This window comes from Typopeltis vanoorti, chromosome 6 (assembly GCF_054136105.1).
Source record: "Typopeltis vanoorti isolate ZY-2024b chromosome 6, IOZ_Tvanoo_1.0, whole genome shotgun sequence".
Classification (NCBI taxonomy): Eukaryota; Metazoa; Arthropoda; class Arachnida; order Uropygi; family Thelyphonidae; genus Typopeltis; species Typopeltis vanoorti.
The window spans coordinates 92154942-92177251 of NC_143554.1; the positions used below are offsets into that span (position 1 = coordinate 92154942).

Consider the following 22310-nt stretch of genomic DNA (forward strand, 5'->3'; position numbering starts at 1 on the left):
CTGGGCAACCTCGTATATAGAGGTTAATGACTTCACATCACTTGCCTTAGTATCCAATATTGCAAAACACATATCCTTATGGACATGTATGATGCTATGCATTATAGGAGGGATCACTACCCAGACCGGTTTCGACCTTTATTGAGGTCTCATACATGTCCGTAAGGATACATGCTTTGCTAAGGCAAGTGATGTGAAGTCATTAGCCTCTATATACGAGTTGCCCAGTCCTGAAATTACTTCAGGTGCAAACTTTGTTTGTTTGCTTACCTGGATAAAGAATTAAACCAAGAACATAATTTCTTGGCATCTTTAATTTATTATACGTTATTATAAAAAGTTAATTATAGCTACGTATAATTAACTTCTTTAGGGATATTGACATATGTGTGCATTTAGTTTTTTTTTTTAAATAAAAATACGAGTAACAAAGGTAAACTGAAAGGTTGTCTATTTTTAAACATTTTTAACTTTTTGTGATATTTCAGCTTTTTCCATAACATTTTGCATAATTTGGGCAGCTGCTTAATTGGGACAGTGGTCTAGTCCTGATGTGTCCCAATTAACCAGAATCCACTGTATTTAACTTTATGGTGTGCACACATACATATACGCACCAGTTGAGAAATTGGACAACTGTGATGTCAATGTGATCATAAACATAGGAGCTAATTTTTCATTTCAAAAAGTCACTTTTTATGGATTTAATAATGTTAATAATTTTTGAGTTTCATAATCTTCAATTGCAGTTTTTGTTCTTTTTTTTTTTTTAATATTCAAATAATATAAAATTTTTTTCCTAAAGGGGACTCAGAATATATCTGACATATAATTTTTATACTGCATGTTTTCAGGTTTTTGGAATATCAGATAAAAGAATGGGACAAGAAGTTTGTGCTTGGATTAAGCTAAAATCTGATGCCAAAATATCAGATCAAGATATTAGAGAGTTTTGCAAGGGAAAGGTAAAGCTGTCTTTTAGGCAAACATATTAGCCACATATTTCATTCTCTGACTTCCAAAAAAAAATTTATAAGTTGTTTTTAAGATTAAACAATACCTTACTATAGCAACAGCGTTTTTTTTTTAGATAATCCTACTGAATCCACAAAGTTTTGTACATTTCTCTGTTCACTATTTGAAAATTCAAAAAATTTTCAAGGCATCTCTCTCTCTTTTTTTTTTCTTCCAAAGGTGAAAAGTGATTTACTGGCTATTTTTTCTCACAGCTTTTTTGAAATGGTCAGAAATAATAGTTTAGAACAGACATTTCCAAATATTTCCTATTTCCAGGTAGTCTTTTTAATATTCTGCTCATGGAAGTTATGGCATTCGTTAAGTATGATGTCACCTAGTCAGTTAAAACACTTATAAAACAATGTCTGTCTGTCAACTAAAAAAAGTTATTATTTTATATTATTAACATCTGACCTCCATGGAGTTAGGGACTCATCGTGGAAGTTACACATAGTGCTCATCCATCCATGCCTTAAACTTATTCAATCACAACACACACACACGCGCACGCTCAGGTAATATATTCTACTCACCAACCACTCTCCATACAAAGAACCTACTCCTCACTCCTTTGCTCACACCCTCCTTATACAGTTTCTAAGGGTGGCCTCTTGTTCTATTCCCCCCCCCCCCCCATTCTATGAAAAATTTCTTCTGTGTTAACTTGGTAACAAGCACTGACCAACTTATATATCTCAATCACATCCTCCCTCTCTTATTCACAAGGATTTGTAAATTAAATTCTTTCAATCTGTCTTAATACTCCACATTTCAAAGGCCAGTTACGACCTTTGTGAATCTTCTCTAGATCTTTTCTATCATATCTTCATCACCACAAAAACCAAGTCACCAAATCTGCACAATAATCCATGAAGCCTGTTCATGGATTTATACAACAGAATCACAACTTCCTTTATTTCTACAAGTCAAGGTCCTCTGCATCACTGCCATTATCTGATGTGACAACTTCACAACTTGTGCAACGTGTCCTCTGAATTTCAGATCCTTGTCTGCCACCACTCCTAGATTCCACTTTAAAGTTTTCCCACCAAATATATACTTTGTATCCTATTGTGTTAGATTTGAAATTACCAAATTTCAAACCTAACACTTTACAACATTGAACTGATAGTTTCACTTACCTGCCCATTCATACAATCTATTGAGGTCCTCCTTTAAGGCCGTAACATCTGCTTGACTTTGAATTGCCCTCACCAATTCTGCATCATCTTCAAACAGCTGCACATCACTAGAGGAGTAATGTGCAACTGTTTGCAGATGATGTAAAATTGGTCATTTAATCATTAATATACAAACTAAATAACAATGGCCTCAACACACACACACCACTAGTGACTTTCTTCTTTCAGGATACTGTGCCCACATATGCAACTGTCTGATACCTATCTGACAGCCTGTCATCAATCCAACTCATTAGTCTGTTATCCAATCCTATCCATTTCAGTGTATTTAATAGCTTGTCATGTGACAGTTTATCAAAAACGTTTGTAGAATCTAAGTATACCACTCTATGTTCGCCCTTGTAGAATACATTTCTCACTTTGTATAGTATATAAATAAGTTGGTAAAACATGATTTCCCTTTAACAAACTCATGCTGACAATCGCACAAAATACTGCTATTCTCAATCCATTTCTGTATCCTAGTTCTCACTAATCTCTCCAATACCTTAACCACAACTCCAGATAATACAGATTGGTCTATAATTTGTATCCATAGTCTTATCACCACCTTTATGCAGTGAACAATTTTACAATTAAAGAAGTGTGACATTAACATAATTGATGTTACCAAGATGCTGAAGACAAAAATAGGTGAGATTCTTCTAAAACAACAAATACAAAATATGCTCAACCAATAACAATCAGAGAAAGGAAGAAGTAGCTATAGTATGCAACATTGCACATGAAGATAATATTCGTGCGTTTTCTTTAATTCATGTGAAAACACAAGGAAATAAGTAAATAATATTTATTTAGAGCTATATATTATACGCCATCATCAGTGGCAATGATAGTTAATTACAAGGTGGAATGCAAACAATGGACTGACTTGAAACAGTAAGAGCTGCATGATGCTTTACATAAAACAATGCCATGGTATAACTGAGGAAATGTATTATGATTTATTCATTAATGGTATTATAAAAAACAGGCAGTCATTTCGATGTTGTGATTTAAGTTCGAACAGTGGAGTAAGGCTTCAGCACTTTCTTTAAACAAACATTCAGTGACACAGCTGAAGTAAGCATGTTTCAAACCATAGGATATTGTGGTCTATATCTATTCTGTGCTGTTCCAAGCCAGATTTCTCAGTTTTCGTGTTGCTAAATGCAAGATTGGTGTTCTTGTATTCTCTTTTCTATCCAGTTTGTCTGAAGTAAGAATGATGACAGTCACAAGGAACTTGATAGACATCCAGAAGAGCCAGAGGAGAGCATTTATCTTTGGACGATGGAAACCATGATGATAATTTGTTGATTGGAAGAAAAGTAGCCACTTAATTGTATTTCTTAAGAATTCTGGAAATTGGTTCTGAGATGCCAGAAATGGGATTGGAACTTAATGTACTGTTTCCTTGTTATTTGAGCTATGATTATAGGAATTAAAAAGATGTCATGTGGTTCTTTCTGAGAAGCCATTGAGTTCTTAGTACGATGTGCTCACACTATGTTGAGGCATAGAATATAGTGCTCATACCATGTTCTATGCCTGAACAATAACAGCAAGAACTCTTAAACATCAAACAAAGGTTTGATAATTCCAGTCTTTTGTGAGGGAATGGTGAGCATATTGCTGTTGAATGTAGCATCCAGTGAAAATAGGCTTTTCATAAACAGAAGTAATTAATTAATCTGATGGTGAGTGGCTGAGTAGAATATCTAAGGAGGATAATTTGTTGCCTTTTCTATTAACATTGTACTTCCATTTATGGAAAGCCTGCTTTCACTTGACACTACATTCAACAGCGATCTACTCACCATCCCTCAAAGAAGACTGGAATCATCAAATCCTTAATGATGCACTCACAATATATGTTCTACACCTCAACAATTACAGCAAGAACTCTTAAACATCAAACAATATATGAAACTCAACGGCTTCTCAGAAAGGACCACACAACATCTTTTTAATTCCTATAATCCTAGCTCAAATAACAAGGAAACAATACATGAAGTTCCAATCCCGTTTCTGGCATCTCAGAACCAATTTCCAGAATTCTTAAGAAATACAATTAAGTGACTACTTTTCTTCCTATCAACAAATTATCATCATGGTTTCCATCGTCCAAAGATAAATGCTCTCCTCTGACTCTCCCTGATGTCTATCGAGTTCCTTGTGACTGTCATCATTCTCACTTCACACAAACTGGATGCTCAGTAGAAAAGCGAATACAAGAATACCAATCTTGCATTAGCAACACGAAATCTGAGAATCTGGCTTGGCACAGCACAGAAGACATAGACCACAATATCCTATGGTCTGAAACATGCTTACTTCACCTGTGTCACTATAAATTTGAATGTTTAAAGAAAGTTTAAACTTTCTTTAAACATTGTTTAAAGAAAACAATGTTTAAAGAAAGTGCTGAAAACCTTACTCCACCGTTTGAACTTAAATCACAATACTGAAATGACTGCCTCTCACTATCTAAAATATGAGAAAGTTTTACTCTAATCACACATCACTAAAGTTTTTTTTATAATACAGTTAATGAATAATTAATAATACATTTCCTCAGTTATACCATGGTGTTGTTTTATGTAAAACATCATGTGGCTCTTGCTGTTTCAAATCAATCCATTGTTTGCAATATACCTTGTAATTAACTTTCACTACCACTGATGATAGCCTGTAATATATAGCTTTAAATAAATAGTATTTATTTATTTCCTTGTGTGTTTTCATGTGAATTAAAGAAACTTCATAGCACAAGTATTTCTTAAAGAAGAATATTCTTGAGTGGCAGGGAATTTTTATGTAGATACTTATTTGTGCCTACAATCTGATAGAATGTTGCACTATGGAAGGAGGTTTTTTCTTTTCTTTTTTTTTTTTTTTTTGTCATGAGAGAAGCCAGCTGACAAAAAAAGAAATACTGGTCCTTGTTTGAGATCTAAACAACAGTAAATGAATACCAAGCATAATGAATGTTTTGTGAAATTTGAATAAAAGGGCAAAGCTTGATAATAATGGTAAGTATCTGCTTGCTTTCTATTCAGTAGATGGACTAGCCATTATGTTCAAACATAAATATTTTCACAAATTCACTTGGATAGAAGACACAAGAAATAAGTCTTGTTTAATGATGTTGTCAACAAGGATATCTTCATGCTGGTTCAAGACACAAGAGTATACATAAGATTTGTAATAGGAAGTCATCATTCAGTTTTGAGCAGGGTGATATTAAATATTATAATGAAAAGTATGTAAGAAAGTTCTAAAAAGATTCAGTCAAGCAGCTTTCAAAGGTGAACTGGAGATGAATATGTATACAGACTTATTCAAGAAAAAACAAAAGTGAAAACAAGAACTATTTGGAGACATCAACAGCAAACCAAAAAGAATGCATTGATTCAGCCAAGGAGGCATGTGATGAAGTTGTTTGCAATTGTGTACTCAGAAAGTTAAAGAGACAGTCATGGAAAAGAAGAAAGCATGTTGGAAATTCTCATTTAGTCAACATGTGCTCTGAAACAATACAGAGAGAGAGAGAAAAAACAGTCTGTAAAAGTAGCTAAACAAAAGTCATGGGAAGACTTGTAAGAATATAAAATATAAATATCTATATTAGAGTAATTTGAAAGATTAGTAAATGAATAAATATGTGTGTGTATGTAGAAAATATTCAGCATGGATGCAATCAGGAGTACGTATCAATACTTGAGGTAGAAAAAGCCATCACTTGAAATGTGGAAAGGTAGCTGCAGCAGATGATAAATGACCAAAAATGTTTAAATATGCATATATAAGTTTCAGTCACCACACTGCACTGCATAATTCAGAAGGTGTAGTTAGAGGGTTAAATTCCTGATTACTGCAATAGAGCTCTCATGGTACCCATCTTTAAAAATGGAAATAAAACTGAAATGTGAATGTAAGAATTGCAGATAAATTTTTCTACTGGCTGTCCCAGGTAACATTTATGCAAGCATATTTAAATAGGCAAAGAAAAAGCTAGATTCAGGCCAAATAGAGGTTGTCAGGATCAGATTTTAATTTTAAAGCAAATAGTTCAGAAATTGAAAATACTCTAATTTCAGAAGAAGAACTACAGAAGAAACTGGAAAAATGGAACAGTGTGACACAGAACACAAATTGATAGCAGAAAGAGTGAGATTATGGTTTGAAATCATAGTGGAAATGTAAACATTAATGATGCTAGATTCAATGTACAAGATTTGAAGAGGCAGTGAAAACTTCAAATATCTGGAAAGTATACTTTCATGATGGAAGTTTAGACTAAGAGATAAAGAGAAGGATTTCACTGGGCCAGACTCTTTTTTAAAACAGCATAGGCAGTCTATTTTGGGACATGAGAATCCTACTAAAGTGTAAGCTTTTGATTAACCAAAGTTACTTTTTGCTCATTTTGACTTATACAGCAGAGACATGGAGACTAAAAAAAAAAAAAGAGAGAGAGAGAGAGAAATAAAATACGAGCAATGGAAATGAAAGTTTTACAAACAATATTAGCAAAAACAAGTAAAGACAGAATAGGAAATGAGGACATTAGGAATAGTTTAGGACTAAAAAGTGTTGAAGAAAAACTATACGCTATAACAATCTCTTTCTGTGGTCCCCAGAGTTTGCTATAGTGAAAAGTCAAATGTAGTGCTCTCTTTATTAGTATTACAAACTGGATTTCCACCAATTTATAAAATGCCTAGAAGCATTTTAGAACCTACATTCTGAACCAGAATGCTTTCCACTGATTCTGGTTACACAGACCACTGTCATTCTCATTTGTAGGCATGGGCCACCCTCTCAAACCATAATCTTACTGGCAAAAAATTTTTTGAGGAAGGGGGGCGAGATGGAGATAGATCAATATGTAATTGCAAAGGCAACATTCTTCACCTCTGCAAAATACAGCCTTATCTCAAGCAGTAACTTTTTCCTAATGCAAAATCTGTTTTATTTATTCATAATGGCATAGAAATTGTAACCAACACTTCAAGAGGTGCACATTCATAGCATTTTCTGACATCTCAGGGAATTACAATTGTTTAATTTCATATTTTATTAATTAAATCAGCTTAATGCAGTGTTATCTGTGCTCCGATGCCTTGTTCTCTGTTTTGTTATTTATTTTTGAATAAATCAGTTTTTTTGTTGCTCATAAATTTTGTTTACTTTAAAATCATCCACATAATTTTATTTTAATCATAATTTTCATATCATAAATGATTTATGAATAAAACTTATTTTTAGTCTTACCAAAACTTATGGGACACTCTTCCAATTGCAGAAAATGTATCTTGATTATGCAATATACAAATTTTCTGAGAGTCATTTTGATCTTCTATGCCAAACAATGAGGTGTTTCAGAAGGAAATGATGGTTGAATGTCATTCGGAAAAATGCATGTGCTACTGCACAGCAATAGCACATACATTCTTGTTGAAAATAAGAGATGGAAACTAAAACTTTTGTGAAAATGAATTTAACAGATGTAAAATTTTCACCTTAGTATCTATGACATCTTCAGTACAATAAGAACATAGTTAAAATGCAAATAAAAACAGTACTTGAAAAAAGTGCCACCATGGCATAAGAAAGACACGACAGCAAATGGACAATAATTCCCAATTTAAAAACACGCACACAAATAAAATAAGACAATTAGGAATTTACAGAAAATTAAAACAATAACATTTCCCACAAAGAGGATAACTGAAGGCCATCAGATCTGTGTAAATTCAGATTATTATTATTGTACAGCACTTCCATGGAGTCCAGAAACTCATCGCAGGAGACCCAAACTATCCACACAATCTATCATACTTCTCCTTTCCTTAGTGTTACTCGGTAATCAGCATTCATTTCAGTAAAATTATGGAGACTACAACCATGTTAGGAATAATTACTTTAATTTCCTGATGTTTCAACCTTCATATTAAGGTCATCATCTGAAGTACACACACACACACACACACACACACACACACACACACACACACACACACACACACACACACACACACACACACACACACACACACATGAAGATGAGCTATATTATATTTCAAACAGTTATGCCAGTGACAATGATTTGATTAACTGTTATTCTACTGGCCTGACCTCTAGTAAAAAAAGAAAAAAAAAACTACATCAAAGTTATATTCTGTTTATAACATCATCAAAGAACAAATTCATATAGATAGTTTTAATACAGCAAAAGTTAGTGAAAGTTAGTCAGTTGTTAGTGAACGTGGCGGTTGTGTTGAGTTGTGCTGTAAAACGTGTTTGGTGTTATTGTTTGGAATTCTGCTGTATATATTGTGTTTTCGCTGCTGTTTGTTTTACTACGTCAGCGACTAAAGATGCCGTCCAACAAGAAACTTACGTCAGTGGCTCGCAGAACTTCTCTACGAAAGTCTGGCTCTGCATTGGATTTTTTGCAGCGGATGCATTGCGGAAACTGTTATATGTGTGCACCGAGGAATGTGAAGGATCTATGGACTGTTTGGCTAAATGAGAAGAATGAAAACGTCAACGTATGTGAGAAGTGTCGGGACAGGCTGGAGCAATTAGGCATGGAAGCAGATGTCAGGACCGTAGCAGATAAACTTCAGCAGGAGTTCAGGAAAATGAAAAGTGACCTTCATCTTTTGCAAGAGGAATTGGAAGTGCTCAGTAAGGGGATTCTGGAAATTAAAATCGAGTTAAATTGGTTGAACAGAGAAATTAGGACTATGGAGATTACTCTAGCAGATGTAACTAGAACAGGATTAAGTATGGGAGAGTCTTTGGTGATTGATGAAGAAATAAATAGCATAGGAGTGATTGGGAGTCAACAGAATGAAAGCACAAGAGGTCTAGAAGAAACGAGATGTTGTGAGAGTGAGGGAGTATGTTGAGTAATGAAACTGGGAGAGTCATGCTGAACAGCGTAGAAAATGAGGCTGCGAGTGAACTCTTGTTTGGACTTGAATGAAGTTATGAGTGGTAAAATATATGGTGATTCTATGATTAAGGGTATGGAGAGCAGTATGTCTGAGAAGTGCTTGGCTGGTAGAGCAATAGAGAGCAATAAAGAGAGGGCATGATGCAGAAATGATGATAGTTATAGTGGGTACAAATGACCTGAGTGGTAGTATAAATCGGGTAGCAAAAGAATTAGCACATTGTTAGATATCATGAAGAAGAAAAAGTGTCAATGGGAGGATAGTGTGTTTGCTACCTTGTTTTGACAATTATGATTTAAGTAGACGAGTGATGATAATGAATGATATGATTGCAAGAATGTGCAAAAAAAGCGGTCTGGAATTTGTTGATGTCTAGAGTGTGTTTGAAGGCAAAAGGCAGCTGTATGCAAGAGATGGGTTGCATCTGAACATGGAAAGTCATAAGCGATTGAAGAAGTTACTGTTTTCTGAACAAGTTGAAGTAATTGGGCAGGGAAACTAAAATAGAAAACATTGAGTGTAAGAGGGAGAAACTTAAGCAGTGATTGTATAATTGTTGATCCTTATTCGAAATAAATTGCAGAATAGAGGGGATAAAAATCGGCATGGGACTACTGAAATTAGTGACATGTATATCAATTCTAAAGCTGGTACAAGAACTAAAGGGAAACTGCAATTTTTGTATGCAAATGCAAGAAGCATTCAAAATAAGAGGGAAGAATTTTTGGCATTAGTCAGTGCAATCTCACCAAAAGTTGTAGGCATTAGTGAAACTTGGCTGTCATCAGCAGAAGATGTGGTCACTGGAATTGAATGTGATGGGTACAGTATTTTCAGGGAGGATAATGAACATAGAACAGGTGGAGGAATACTGTTGATAAGTGCTGATGAGTTGTAGCCAAAGAAAGTAATATATCAAGATGATAGACGATAGTACATTCGAGGTGGTCTGGTGTGAAATAGTGACCAACGCAACCAAATATATAGTTTGGTTGCGCTATAGGCCGGGGGGGGGGGGGTATATGGGGTGATATTAAATTCATGAATCAGCAAATTAGTGCAATGAGTGCAGGGTTAGTGATTATTATGGGGGATTTTAATTATGGTGATATCAATTGGAGGGAGGAAATATCACGTGGCAAAAAGGAAATGGAATTCATACATCTTCTACGAGATAATTACTTGAAACAGCACATAACTGAAGGGACACGTTGTGTGAGAGTGTTGGACCTGGTCATTGGTTCAGAGGATATATGCATAAGTAAGGTGTCCTCGTTACCTCCAATTGGTGAGAGCGATCACGTGGTATTGACTTGGGAGGTTGCAAAATATGTGGATTTCTCCCTTTAGAAGGGGTATATACAGAACTACAGCTTAGGCAATTATAACAAGCTTCGGAGTGAGCTTGCAGCAGTCCCATGGCAGAACATATTGCAGGGGAAAGATGTCAGCAGTGCATTGGATAAAATCAGTGGGTATCTGAGGAAGGCAATATCAGATTGTGTCCCCATGGTCAGGAAAAGAAACAAGGTAGGCATTAGATAGATGAGTAGTAGTACCAAGCTTGATCTGCAAAAAAAATAAGATGTTATGGAGAATTTTACAAGGAGAAAGGCGATAGTAAGAAAAGCTAAATCATATTAGGAGAAGACCTTAGCCAAGGAGATTATAATTCCAAAGAGTTCTTCCGCTATGTGGCAAGTAAAAGGAAGAATGACTTCGGAAGGATAACCTTAGTGAGTGCTGATGGTATCGAGGTGACCAATTCAGATGTAATAGTAGAGTTACTGAGTGATCACTTTTCAAAAGTCTGTCACCCAAGTGAGAATATCTCTGTACCTGTAGCAATAACTAATGTGAGAAATGAAGTTAAGAAATCAGAGGTACTCAGTATATTGCAAAATTTAAATGTGAACACTGCTATAGGTTTTGATGGAATATCACCTCAGTTGTTGCGTGAATGTGCAAAGGAATTGTGAATGCCTCTTACTTGGTTATTTAACTTAATTTTGAACTCTGGTATGGTCCCTAAGCAGTAGAAGGAAGGCAAAGTAGTTCCTTTGCATAAAGGTGGCTCTCAAACTGCGGTAGTTAATTACAGACCAATCACCATCTCGGGAGTGATGGTAAAAGAATTGGAAAAGTTGGTTAAAGACAAAATTCTAGAATGGGTGGATCAGAATATGATACTCTATAGGGACCAACATGGTTTTCTTAAAGTTCGATCCTGCCTTAGCAATTTATTAGCTTTTTATAATAGAATGACATCTGAGTTGGACAAAGGAAATGGTTACACAGTGGTACTTCTGGATTTTGCTAAGGCTTTTGACAGGATACCCCATGGAATACTGTTGCGCAAATTGGAGCGGATGGGGATGGATACTAAACTGGTGATATGGATAGGAGAATGGCTCAGGGAGAGATACCAGAAGGCGGTGTCTCTCCCTGGAGGAGCAGAGGCCAGGATGAGGCAGGTGACCAGTGGTGTGCTTCAGGGCTCTGTGCTTGAGCCGTTGTTATTGTTTAATTTGTACATAAATGATATAGGAAATGGCTTAAAAGGAGATATTCAGATGTTTGCTGATGATGCAAAGTTGGGTAGCACAATAAAAAATCAAGCTGATGTTGAGAGTTTGCAGGATGATTTAAATAAGCTGGTAAAATGGGCAAAAGGAAATGGATGTCAGTTGAATGTGGAAAAGTGTAAAGTTATGCATTTTGAGATTAAAAGATTACCAGCTGTGTACTACATTGTTGGAACGGTACTCCAAGAGATTGATGAGGCTACAGACTTAGGGGTGTTGGTAGATAGTGAGATGAAGTTCAGGGGACACATTGCTAAGTCCAAGATTGCACATAGGATTACTTGGTTATTAAGGAACACGCTAACATCCAGAGATAAAGAGGTTATTATTCCCCTTTATAAAGCGTTGATACTTCCACATTTGGATTACTGTGCTAGGTCTAGTCACCTGGATTCCTTGGAGATGAGGAGGTTGTGGAAAGGGTTCAGAGGAGAGTGACTAAGTTGGTGAGTGATGTAAAAAATGCTCCCTACATTGATAAATTGAGAGCTTGTGGATTGCAGAGGTTGGTTGATAGGCAGAGAAGAGGGGATATGATAGAAACATTTAAATTACTAAAAGGTCTTTATAAGATTGATGCAGGCGAAATGTTTCAGCTGTGTAATAGTGATGGAAGAACAAAAGGTCATCCCTGGAAATTAAGGAAAAGTGTGGTTAACAAGGGTGTGAGAACGAGGTTTTTCACCTGGAGGGTGGTGAATGAGTGGAACGCATTGCCTGATTCAGTTGTGAGTTCTTCATCTGTAAATGAATTCAAGAACAGATATGATAGATATTGTTTTGATAGTTTGGGTCTCCTGCGATGAGTCTACTGACTCCATGGAGCTACCCATAATAATAATAAAAGTGGTGGCCTAATCCATAATTTGACATGAGTGTTGTTATATTAGAGTTAAGATCATAATTACTTACAGTCTACAGTACTGATTATAATTAACTCTTATACCAAAGCATTATGTTGGTAGATTATGTGCTATCCATATTCTTGGGAATTTTAGACCACCATTATTGTTAAGATTAGGGTGGTAGATCAGAATTTCACAGGCCTCCTTAAATTGATGCTCATACCACGTTTTGGTGTGATATAAACAACAGGTGCCTTTCCAGTCAATTCTATGTAGAGTATTCAGGGCATGATCAGAAAGGCCAGATTTACCATAGTTATTAAATTGAATGTGCTGTTTGTGTTCCTGGAGTACACCATGTTCATTGCACCTGTAATTTTCCCTATATAGGTAAAACAGGATGCACAATTCCTATCAGATAAACAGAACACATAAACGGAACAGAAACTCTACTTGTTAGTGTGTTCTTCAATAGCCAAGTAACCTTATTGACTACCTTAGCAACATGTCTTCTAAACTTTAACTCTCTGTCTATCACCATCCCTAAATCCCTAGCTTCATTCATTTCCTGCAGTACAGTTCCATCATTGTAATACACAGCTTGTAATCTATTTATCCCAAAATGCATAACTTTAAATTTCTCCACATTAAACTGACATCCATTATCTTTTGCCACACTGACAGTATTTAAATCATCCTGCAAGCTCTCCATATTACCTTGATTACTATTATTTTACCTAATTTTGCATAATCAGCCAACTACTGAATGTTTCCTTTCAGGTTATTTCCTATAGCATTTATGTACAAATGAAACAGTTGTGGTCCCAGCACTGAACCTTGTAGCACACCACTAGTCATCTGTTTTTCACCTTGATTCTTCCCCTCCATATACCACTTTTTGATATCTGTCCAGTAGCCGCCCTCTTATCCACATAACCAGTGTCATATCCATCCCATTTCAGGTATTCTAATTTGCATAACAGAGTTCCATGTGTATTCTGTCAAATGCCTTTGCAAAATCCAGCAAATCATTGTGTAGCCATTTCCTTTATCCAACTCAGCTGTTGCTCAATAATAAAAAGTTAGTAAATTAATAAGGAATGACTGACCCATCACAAAGCCATGTGTTGCCCCTCATGCAGTAGCATATTTTTATCCACCCATTCTTAAATTCTCTCTTTGACTAATCGATTTTTCCAGTACTTTTACCACAGTGCCTGAGATACTGATTGGTCTATAATTTGTTATTGCAGTCTTAGAACCTCTCTTATGCAAGTGAATTATTTTTCCCACTTCCCTGCAATTCTACCAGAGCTCAGACTTAAATTAAAGAGCCTAGTCAGATGCATTGCCAGTTTCCTAATCCCACAGCTGTATTTGCTGTATGTATTGAGATTCTGTAATATCCTATGAATCTCCAATTCATCCACCTCTGTTCTTACATCAGTGTCTGTCATATATATTACAGCAGTAACCTCACTTGGATGATTTACCTTTGCATAATGGTCACTCATTAACTCAACTATTTTGTCTGCTTCTGTCACCTCATGACCATCATCACTCATTAAGGTTAATCTTCCATAATCATTCTTCCTCTTACTCGCCATGTAGCAAAAGAACTCTTTGGGATTTCCTTTGGCCTGCTCAGCTAGATTCTTCTCGTAATCTAATTTTGCTTTCCTTGCCATGCTGGTCACCTTTCTTGCCTTTGTCTTGTACTGTTCTTGAGCTTGCTGGTCACCTTTCTCCATATATAATACCCTCCACAGCATTTTCTTCTTCTGTAGCTCATGCTTAATGATATTACTCATCCATTTAACTTCTACCTGATTAACCCTCCTTGCCTTAGGTATACAATTTAATATGCTTCCGCTAGATGACCCTTAACCATCTCACATGCACTACTAACACCCTTCCCTTGCAGTGTTTTATACCATGGCACATATTTAAGCTTCTTTCTAAGCTTCTCATAATCACCTGCTTTGTAGTTCTATATATACTCTTTCTTGACAGAATATTCCTCATTTCACAATCTCCTAAGTCAAGACCACATGGTCACTTTTGCCAATCAGAAGTAATGTGGCCACCTTGGTTATGGATAGCTCTTCTGATCCTGTGACCAGGTACAATGTTCTCACATCCCTATTCCTCTCCCCCCCCCCATCACATGCTGCCTCAAGTAATTATCTCTCAGTAGGTGTATAAATTCCATTTCTTTCCTTCCATGATGTTTCTTCCTTCTAGTCTATATCTCCATAATTGGTCTCTCACAATAATCACTGAACCTGTACTCATTGTACTAATTTGCTGATGCATATCTCCAAGATCATCCATGGACCCCCCCCCCCCAGCCTACAGCAAACCAGCCGTATATTTTGTCTTACTGGCCTTAATCTTGCACCAGACTACTTCAAATGAACAGCCACCCTCCTGCCTCTCTCCTATTCTTTTTGGCTGCAATTCATCTGCTATCATCAGCAGTATCCCTTCACCCCCCCCCCAATCTTATCTTCTCTCTTCCCTGAAAATACTAAACTCTTTACATTCTATCCCTGTAACTACATCAGCTCGGTTGCTGTTAGCCAAGTCTCACTAATGCCTATAACTTTTGGAAGATTGCAATGCCAAAAACTCCTCCTGATACTTCTGGTATTAGCATATAGAAACTGCACCATCCCTTTAAGTTCCCACCCACCTTTGCTTCCTGAATTGACTACTCTATTCAAAAATTTTGCCTGAGAGACTAGATTCTGCACTTGATCATGCTCACACTCACTCACCTCATGAATGCCTTCACACAAACTCACCTGCTTCCACCCCATTTGCTTAAGTTTTTCTGAATTTGTGCCTTCAGTATGCTCGGTGAAAAAGCTCTCTCTAGATACCTAACACCAAAACCATTTATATGCAGTCCATCAGCATTATATAAATCCTTTCTTTCCATCAAACACAGATCCACAAATCCTACATCATTGATTCTTTTGCTACCAATGCCCTACTCCTCAGTTCACCTCTATTATAGTGTGGCAGGAGACTTGCATCCTTCATCTTCTCACTCTTCAGTTTTGCATCTTCTAACTCTCCTTTACATCCTCCCTAATAAAATACCTCTCACTTGTCAAATCATTTGTGCCAACCTACAAAATCAGTTCTTTCACCTTACCTTTTTGCATCCAGATGGTGTGACTAATATTGTGAACTCTTGCACCAGGGATGTAGATGATGTAAAAAGACTTCACAGCTCTCTTTCTATAAATGTTCCACAAGGAATCTACTTTGGTGTAAAAGCTTGGTTTTTCCCCAAAGTACTCTATGTTTGATTAAAATGGAATGTTCATCTAAACAGATTTGCTTAAGTTCATGGTACCAGGTATAAGATTTATGGGAGTGACTTTTGAAATACTTTTGTTATTTGCATTTTAATTGTATTCCATTAGCAATGTACTGAAGATGGCTTAGAGACTAAGGCAAAACTTTTACATCTATTAAATTCAGTTTAATGTAAATTTTAGTTTCTGTTTCTGTTTTCAACAAATATGACAGCTTACATATTCTGAAACAGTTAAGCATTCTTAGGTCTACATTAGCACTGTGTGGAAGAAATGGCAATTCATAGGTGGACTTCCATTTCTCCCTCACAGTGCTAATGTAGTAAACAATAAGCTAGTTCGTTAACTCATCAAGTAAACTAGTTAACTCATCTTGCAATCAGAACATAAAGAATTGTGTTTTTCATAGAAGAGTTGCAACCTACGTTTGTTTAACAGCAATGAGCACATCATTTAACAGCAATGAGCACGATATGGGCTGAGGCACATAGAACATGGACAATGAGTCAAACTGTATGCTGTCCAATCTGTGTGTTTGGGAATGGAGGATGCCTAAATAACACTTTTAACCTGAATTTTGAAACAGCACTAATAATGACAGGTTACTTTGTGTTATGGATTAGGTTCACTGGTTTTTGTGTATGAAATCATGACCTCTGGGTCCTATACTGATTTTGGACAACTGTATATACATAATACAATTTAATGGAATAACTACAGTACAAAGAGAAATAATTAAACAGCAGGTTTTTATTATTATTATTATTATTAACATCTGACCTCCATGGAGTCAGAAACCCATCATGGGAGGTACACACTATTGCACACAATGCTCATCCAACTGTGCCTTAAACTGATTCAATGTGTCTACATTCACAACACACTTAGGGAGTGCATTCCACTCACCAACCACCCTCCATGTAAAAATGCCTTGTTCTCACTCCTCTGCTCACATCCTCCTTATAGAATTTCCAGCAATGGCCTCTCCCCCTCCCATTTTATGAAAAGTTTTCTCTATGTCAACCTGATAACACCCCCTGATTGGATTATATGTTTCAATCATATTCCCCCCTCTTTCTCCTATTCACAAGGCTATGCAACTTACATTCTCTCAATCTGTCCTCATACTCCACATTCCAAAGACCACTGACCACCTTTGTGAATCTTCTCTGGACCCTTTCCAACATATTCTCATCACCATGAAAAACTCGGTGACCAAATCTGTGCACAATAATCCATATGAGGCCTGATCAAGGCCTTATACAAGAGCATCATAACCTCCCTATTTCTTCATGTCAGGATTCTCCACATCATTGCCATTATCGAATGTGATGTCTTCACAACTTGTGCAATATGGCCCCTGAATTTCAGGTCCTTGTCCACCATCACTCCTAGACCTCTCATCTCCTCTAAAGTTTCCCCACCAAATGTATACTTTGCATCCCATCGTCACTTAGCAAATCTCAAAACCTTACACTTTGCAACACTGAACTGACAGTTCCACTTACTTGCCCATTCATGCAATCTATTCAAGTCCTCTTGTAAGGCCATAACATCCACTTGACTCTCATTGCTCTCCCCAATTTTGTATCATCTGCAAACAGCTGCATATCACTAGTTAAATCTATTCCAATATCATTAACATACAAATTGAACAACAATGGTCCCAAAAACTAACCCCCTGCAGTGCATAACTAGTGACCTTCCTCTTTCAGGATACTGCATCCCCATATACAACTTTCTGATACCGTCTGACTGCCAGTCGCTGAACCAAGTCAGAAGTCTGTTATCCAGTCCCATCTGTTTCAATTTAATTAACAGCTTGTTGTGTGGCAGTCTATTGAAAGCTTTTGCAAAATCCAATTACACCACTGTATATGCATCTCTCCTGTCCAAGGTATTTGTCACCTTGTTATAGTACATAAAAGTTAGTAAAACATGATTCTCTTTAAGAAACCCATGCTGATAACGACAGAGAATACTGCTGTTATCAACTCATTTCTGTATCCTACTTCTCACCAATCTCTCCAGTACCTTCACCACAACTCCAAAGTTTAATCATTTCAGTATTTCGTCTTTCTCACGGAGACATCTTCAGGTATATAATGTTAAAATTGTAATAACACACACACACAAAAATACACAAGAAACAATAAGTAGAAGACATGATATTAGAATATATGAAGACTAAAATCCTATGAGGAGTGGGAGCATCCTCTATGAGTGCTATTCACTAGCCAACAGGAGGCCTAAGAATTAAAGTTTTCCCAAATCTTGGGAAGTTTAATATAACCATGTTTATTAAAATTAGACTTTTTTTTTAAAAAAAAAAATCTGATATAGATTATAAAAGGAGTTTCGAGTTTGTGTTTACTGTCATGGAGCATAATAGTATTTTTTCCATCTGATTCTCTGCAAAGTATCCAAGCTACCTTGGTATCCCAGAAGAGATACCAGGGCCGGCGCTACTGACGGTGCAAGACGTACATTTGCACGGGGCGGCAAAATATGCTACTGCACGCTTGCTTGGCTTAGTGGTAGGTTTTTGTCTGCCACTAGATGAGCTGAGGCTTTTGCAGATTTTGTCTGGCAGAACTACTGCTGAGATTAATGGAGTGTAATTATTATTATTACATAGCACCTCCAGGGAGTCCAAAGACTCATCGAGGGAGGGTACCTGCTCTACAACTCTCCATCTCCACCAACCACAACTACTTTCATCATCTACCACCATAATGAGTCATAAGATCCTTTAGTTTACTCATTAAGGTTAGAGTGATCTGAAGGATCACCTAGTTTGAAGAAGAAGACCCTTTACTTATACAAAGGTCAAAACTGGTTTAGGTAGTGGCTCTTCCCATAATACATAGCATTATACACAAAAGGATGTGTGCTTTGATTATGGAATACTAAGGCAATTAATGTGAAGTCACTAGCCTATACAAGTAGCCTAGTCATGAAGATACTGCAAATGCAAAATTTTTTCTTTACATTTGGATAAAGGATTAAACAAGAATATAATTTCTTGGCATCTTTAATTTAATTTATAACCAAGCCAAAAACTTTCAACTAGACTGTTGTAGAAACAAATGCAAAATTTTTTCTTTACATTTGGATAAAGGATTAAACAAGAATATAATTTCTTGGCATCTTTAATTTAATTTATAACCAAGCCAAAAACTTTCAACTAGACTGTTGTAGAAACAAACTGAAAAGAATGAATGTCCTATCATATTGAGAAATTCAGAGAAGGTGGGTGAATGTGATTCTTAGAATGATTGTCTCTTTCAGATTCTGATTTCTGATTCTAAAATTAATTTCTCAGACCTGTAGCAATGTCTATGAAGCACGCTTGTCTTCTTCTGCTTAATCCTGTGCAAAAGGATATTACCAGGCTATGGCCTGTCAGTCCTGATTTGCTGTACTGATGATAGCCTATAATAATTAGACTGGTAAATTTGTTAATATCGGCATTGAAGAACATAAAAACTGCATTTGCTACGTTGCAAGCACACGGAACATATAGCCTCACCCTTCATGTTCAGCAGCAATAGGATGAAACTGGCCCTTCAGAGGAAAGATGAAAGTTGCTACTTGGGTATGTGGTTTGAAAGTAGCATGAAGATTACATTTTTGAAAAACTTTAGCTATCTTTTCATATGTTTTATGTGTATACCATGAAGCACTGTTATTAATAATTACCAACACCTAAGCCTTTCATTATGTTTAAAAGGAAAGGCTATTCCAAAAGACAGGTAGAAGGAATGAATGAAATAGTAGAGAAATTTGTGTTGCAAGTTTATAGCTGAAGGAGTATTGAAGAGATGTTGCATATATTTTAATTGATTTAAAGAGTAGGAAAATTACTGAATCCAATTCTGATGAAAAGTGACCTTGTACACATTTTTAGAAAATGCAAGTAGCAGCAACTGAACACGTGTGAATGTGGGTAAACTGGTAACTGATGGTGATTAATCAATCTAAATTCATTGAATAACCAAGCTTATTTGCATTCTGAGTATAAAAAGTTATAAATTTCTAAATGGACTGCTTTTTTAGGGCATATGTCACCATTAATAAAGGTGCCAGTGCTCAAACAAGTTTTCCCATTCTCTAATTTTACATTCATATGTTTGTCCACATCATTCTACTTGAAACTGCCTGTCATTCAAGAGGATTATCTTCATATTTAGTGTTGAATAATGTGGATTTCATTCTATTCTTCCTTCTCTCTGATCATTATTGTGAATATAATAATACCTTGTAATTGTTACTTAGAAGAGTTTCATGTTTTTGTTCTTTTTTTTTTTTGTTATTATTATTATTATTTTTTTTTTTTTGGTAATACCTATTTTATCAATATGGCACTTCTCTAATTCTTCTGCTGAATTTGAAACTTTTGATACTTTGAAATTGTAGATATTTCTTATGTCAGTTGTGCTTATCTTAACATCAACAGAATTAAAGTTTCAGTTTGTTCCAGTAGCTGACTTTTCACTGTTTGTCCTGATTCCCTGACAAAAGCAGCAGTCAGCAGGGTTTAAGTCATCTTCCCAGTTGGCATGACATTCTATTATTTTGTACTGTTTTAAGCCAATACAGATACAGTTTAGTTGGATAAATCCCAACTAAACTGTATCTGTAAATGTAATGAAATACCTAATGTAGATAGATAACTACTAATGGAATGCACCACAGGAAGGTGAGGATCAGGCATTAAGTCAGAAGCCTTGATCAGTTCTCCACATTCCTTAAAAGGCTATGTAAAGGTCTCCTGTTAGTTATCTTTGGTATCTGCATGGTTAGCCTAGTGGCTGTGTGCTTCGCAACCATATGTCTGGGGAAGGAGTGTCCTAGGTTCGATTCCCGTCGCCGACGTGAGGAGCTTAAGGATCTTCCTCAGCCATAGCCTAGTTAGCCAGTCTTGGGCATGGACAGCAGGGGTTTTTCATCCCACAAGCAGGCAAACCGGCCCCCACGAACACACACACAGATCTACAGCCATAAACACTTAACCCCCCCCATGAGGGGGGCTCAACTCGCCCCAATAGGGACGGAGGGAAAGGGGAGGAAAACTCCATACAAATAAATAAATAAAAAGTTATCTTTGACCCTTAGACAACCTCCTGAAAATATAGTTAGGTCAAATTTTGTAACTAAAGACAGTATTTTATAATTATAAAAATGTTTTATAGCACTTGAATTGATTTATCAAAATTATTTTCCAACAGATTACTCATTTCAAGATTCCTCGGTATATAATCTTCGTAAAAGATTTTCCTAAGACTGCAACTGGAAAAATTCAGAAGTTTCGAATGGAAGAAGAGACAGTGAAACTAATAAATACATAAGAAGTATTGTGAAGAGCTTTCCTTGAATTCCAACTTGTTCCTATTTCTACAATAAGATATGCATCATAAACAAACATATTTGTTACCATCAACAATATGAACTTATCATCATCATCAATTTCCTAATATGTATCTTCAAGGGATGTTCAGGCTATTATGACAGCACTACATGATTAAGTTTGCATCATTATTAATCTCCTATCAACAATTTTCCTCCAAATTAGTCTGTTATTTGTCAGCCTTTCAATATTATCATATTTAACATTTCATACTTCTGACTGAATCAGTCCACCTAGACCTTGGTCTTCTTCTGGGTCTCTTTCTGGCCATCTTAACATCAAACACCAGCTTCGCAAACCTTTCCTCAACCATTCTATGTAAGTGGCCATACTACCTTAGATTAGATTAGATCTTCTCGCACATTCTTGAATGCTAACAATGTCAAATTCTTTTTTTAATATCTTCATTTGATATGAACAATATGAACTTGATGTTAAAAATATAGTTTTAAAAGTTTGCTAAAATTGAACAAAATGTAATTTTAACTGAGCAAACGTTTTCATGCATTCTTCAATCTGATAATAACACCGTTCCTAATCACATAATCAGAAACTTCTTTTCTTAGCAGCATTTATTCTATTCAACGTCTCTGTAATCTTCATATAAATATATTGAGGATGATCTTATCTGAATGAATGAATAAGAACATGTTGCACAAAATAAAATCTGGTAAATAAAACAATGGCATTATTTTCTTTTAGCTAAACATACCTTCTAGTGAATGTAAAATGAACATTATGGACAAGGAAATAAATATTTATGGTTTTTTAGATATCTTTTGTTTTAATGTTGCATTTGCACTCCTGAAAAATACAATTCTAAGAGAACACATGCCAGGTGCGAATATTTTCTTTATGACAAAAGAATTAAAATGGAAGTAGAGTGGGATTAGATGTTATATCAGTAAGATAAAAAAAAAAAAAAATATATATATATATATATATATATATATATATATATGTGTGTGTGTG

At 35.9% G+C, this 22310-nt stretch overlaps 1 protein-coding gene across 1 annotated transcript in view; it reads left to right on the forward strand.

The window, feature by feature from the left end:
- Positions 1-22072, forward strand: part of LOC150105706 (medium-chain acyl-CoA ligase ACSF2, mitochondrial-like) — a 140853-nt gene extending 118781 nt beyond the window's left edge. Inside the window, exons 11-12 of the mRNA XM_090395023.1 lie at positions 855-965; positions 21160-22072. Coding sequence (XP_090251149.1) covers positions 855-965; positions 21160-21279 — 231 coding nt within the window. The 3' untranslated portion in view covers positions 21280-22072. The remainder of the gene's footprint in view (positions 1-854; positions 966-21159) is intronic.
- The last annotated feature ends 238 nt before the right edge of the window (positions 22073-22310 follow it).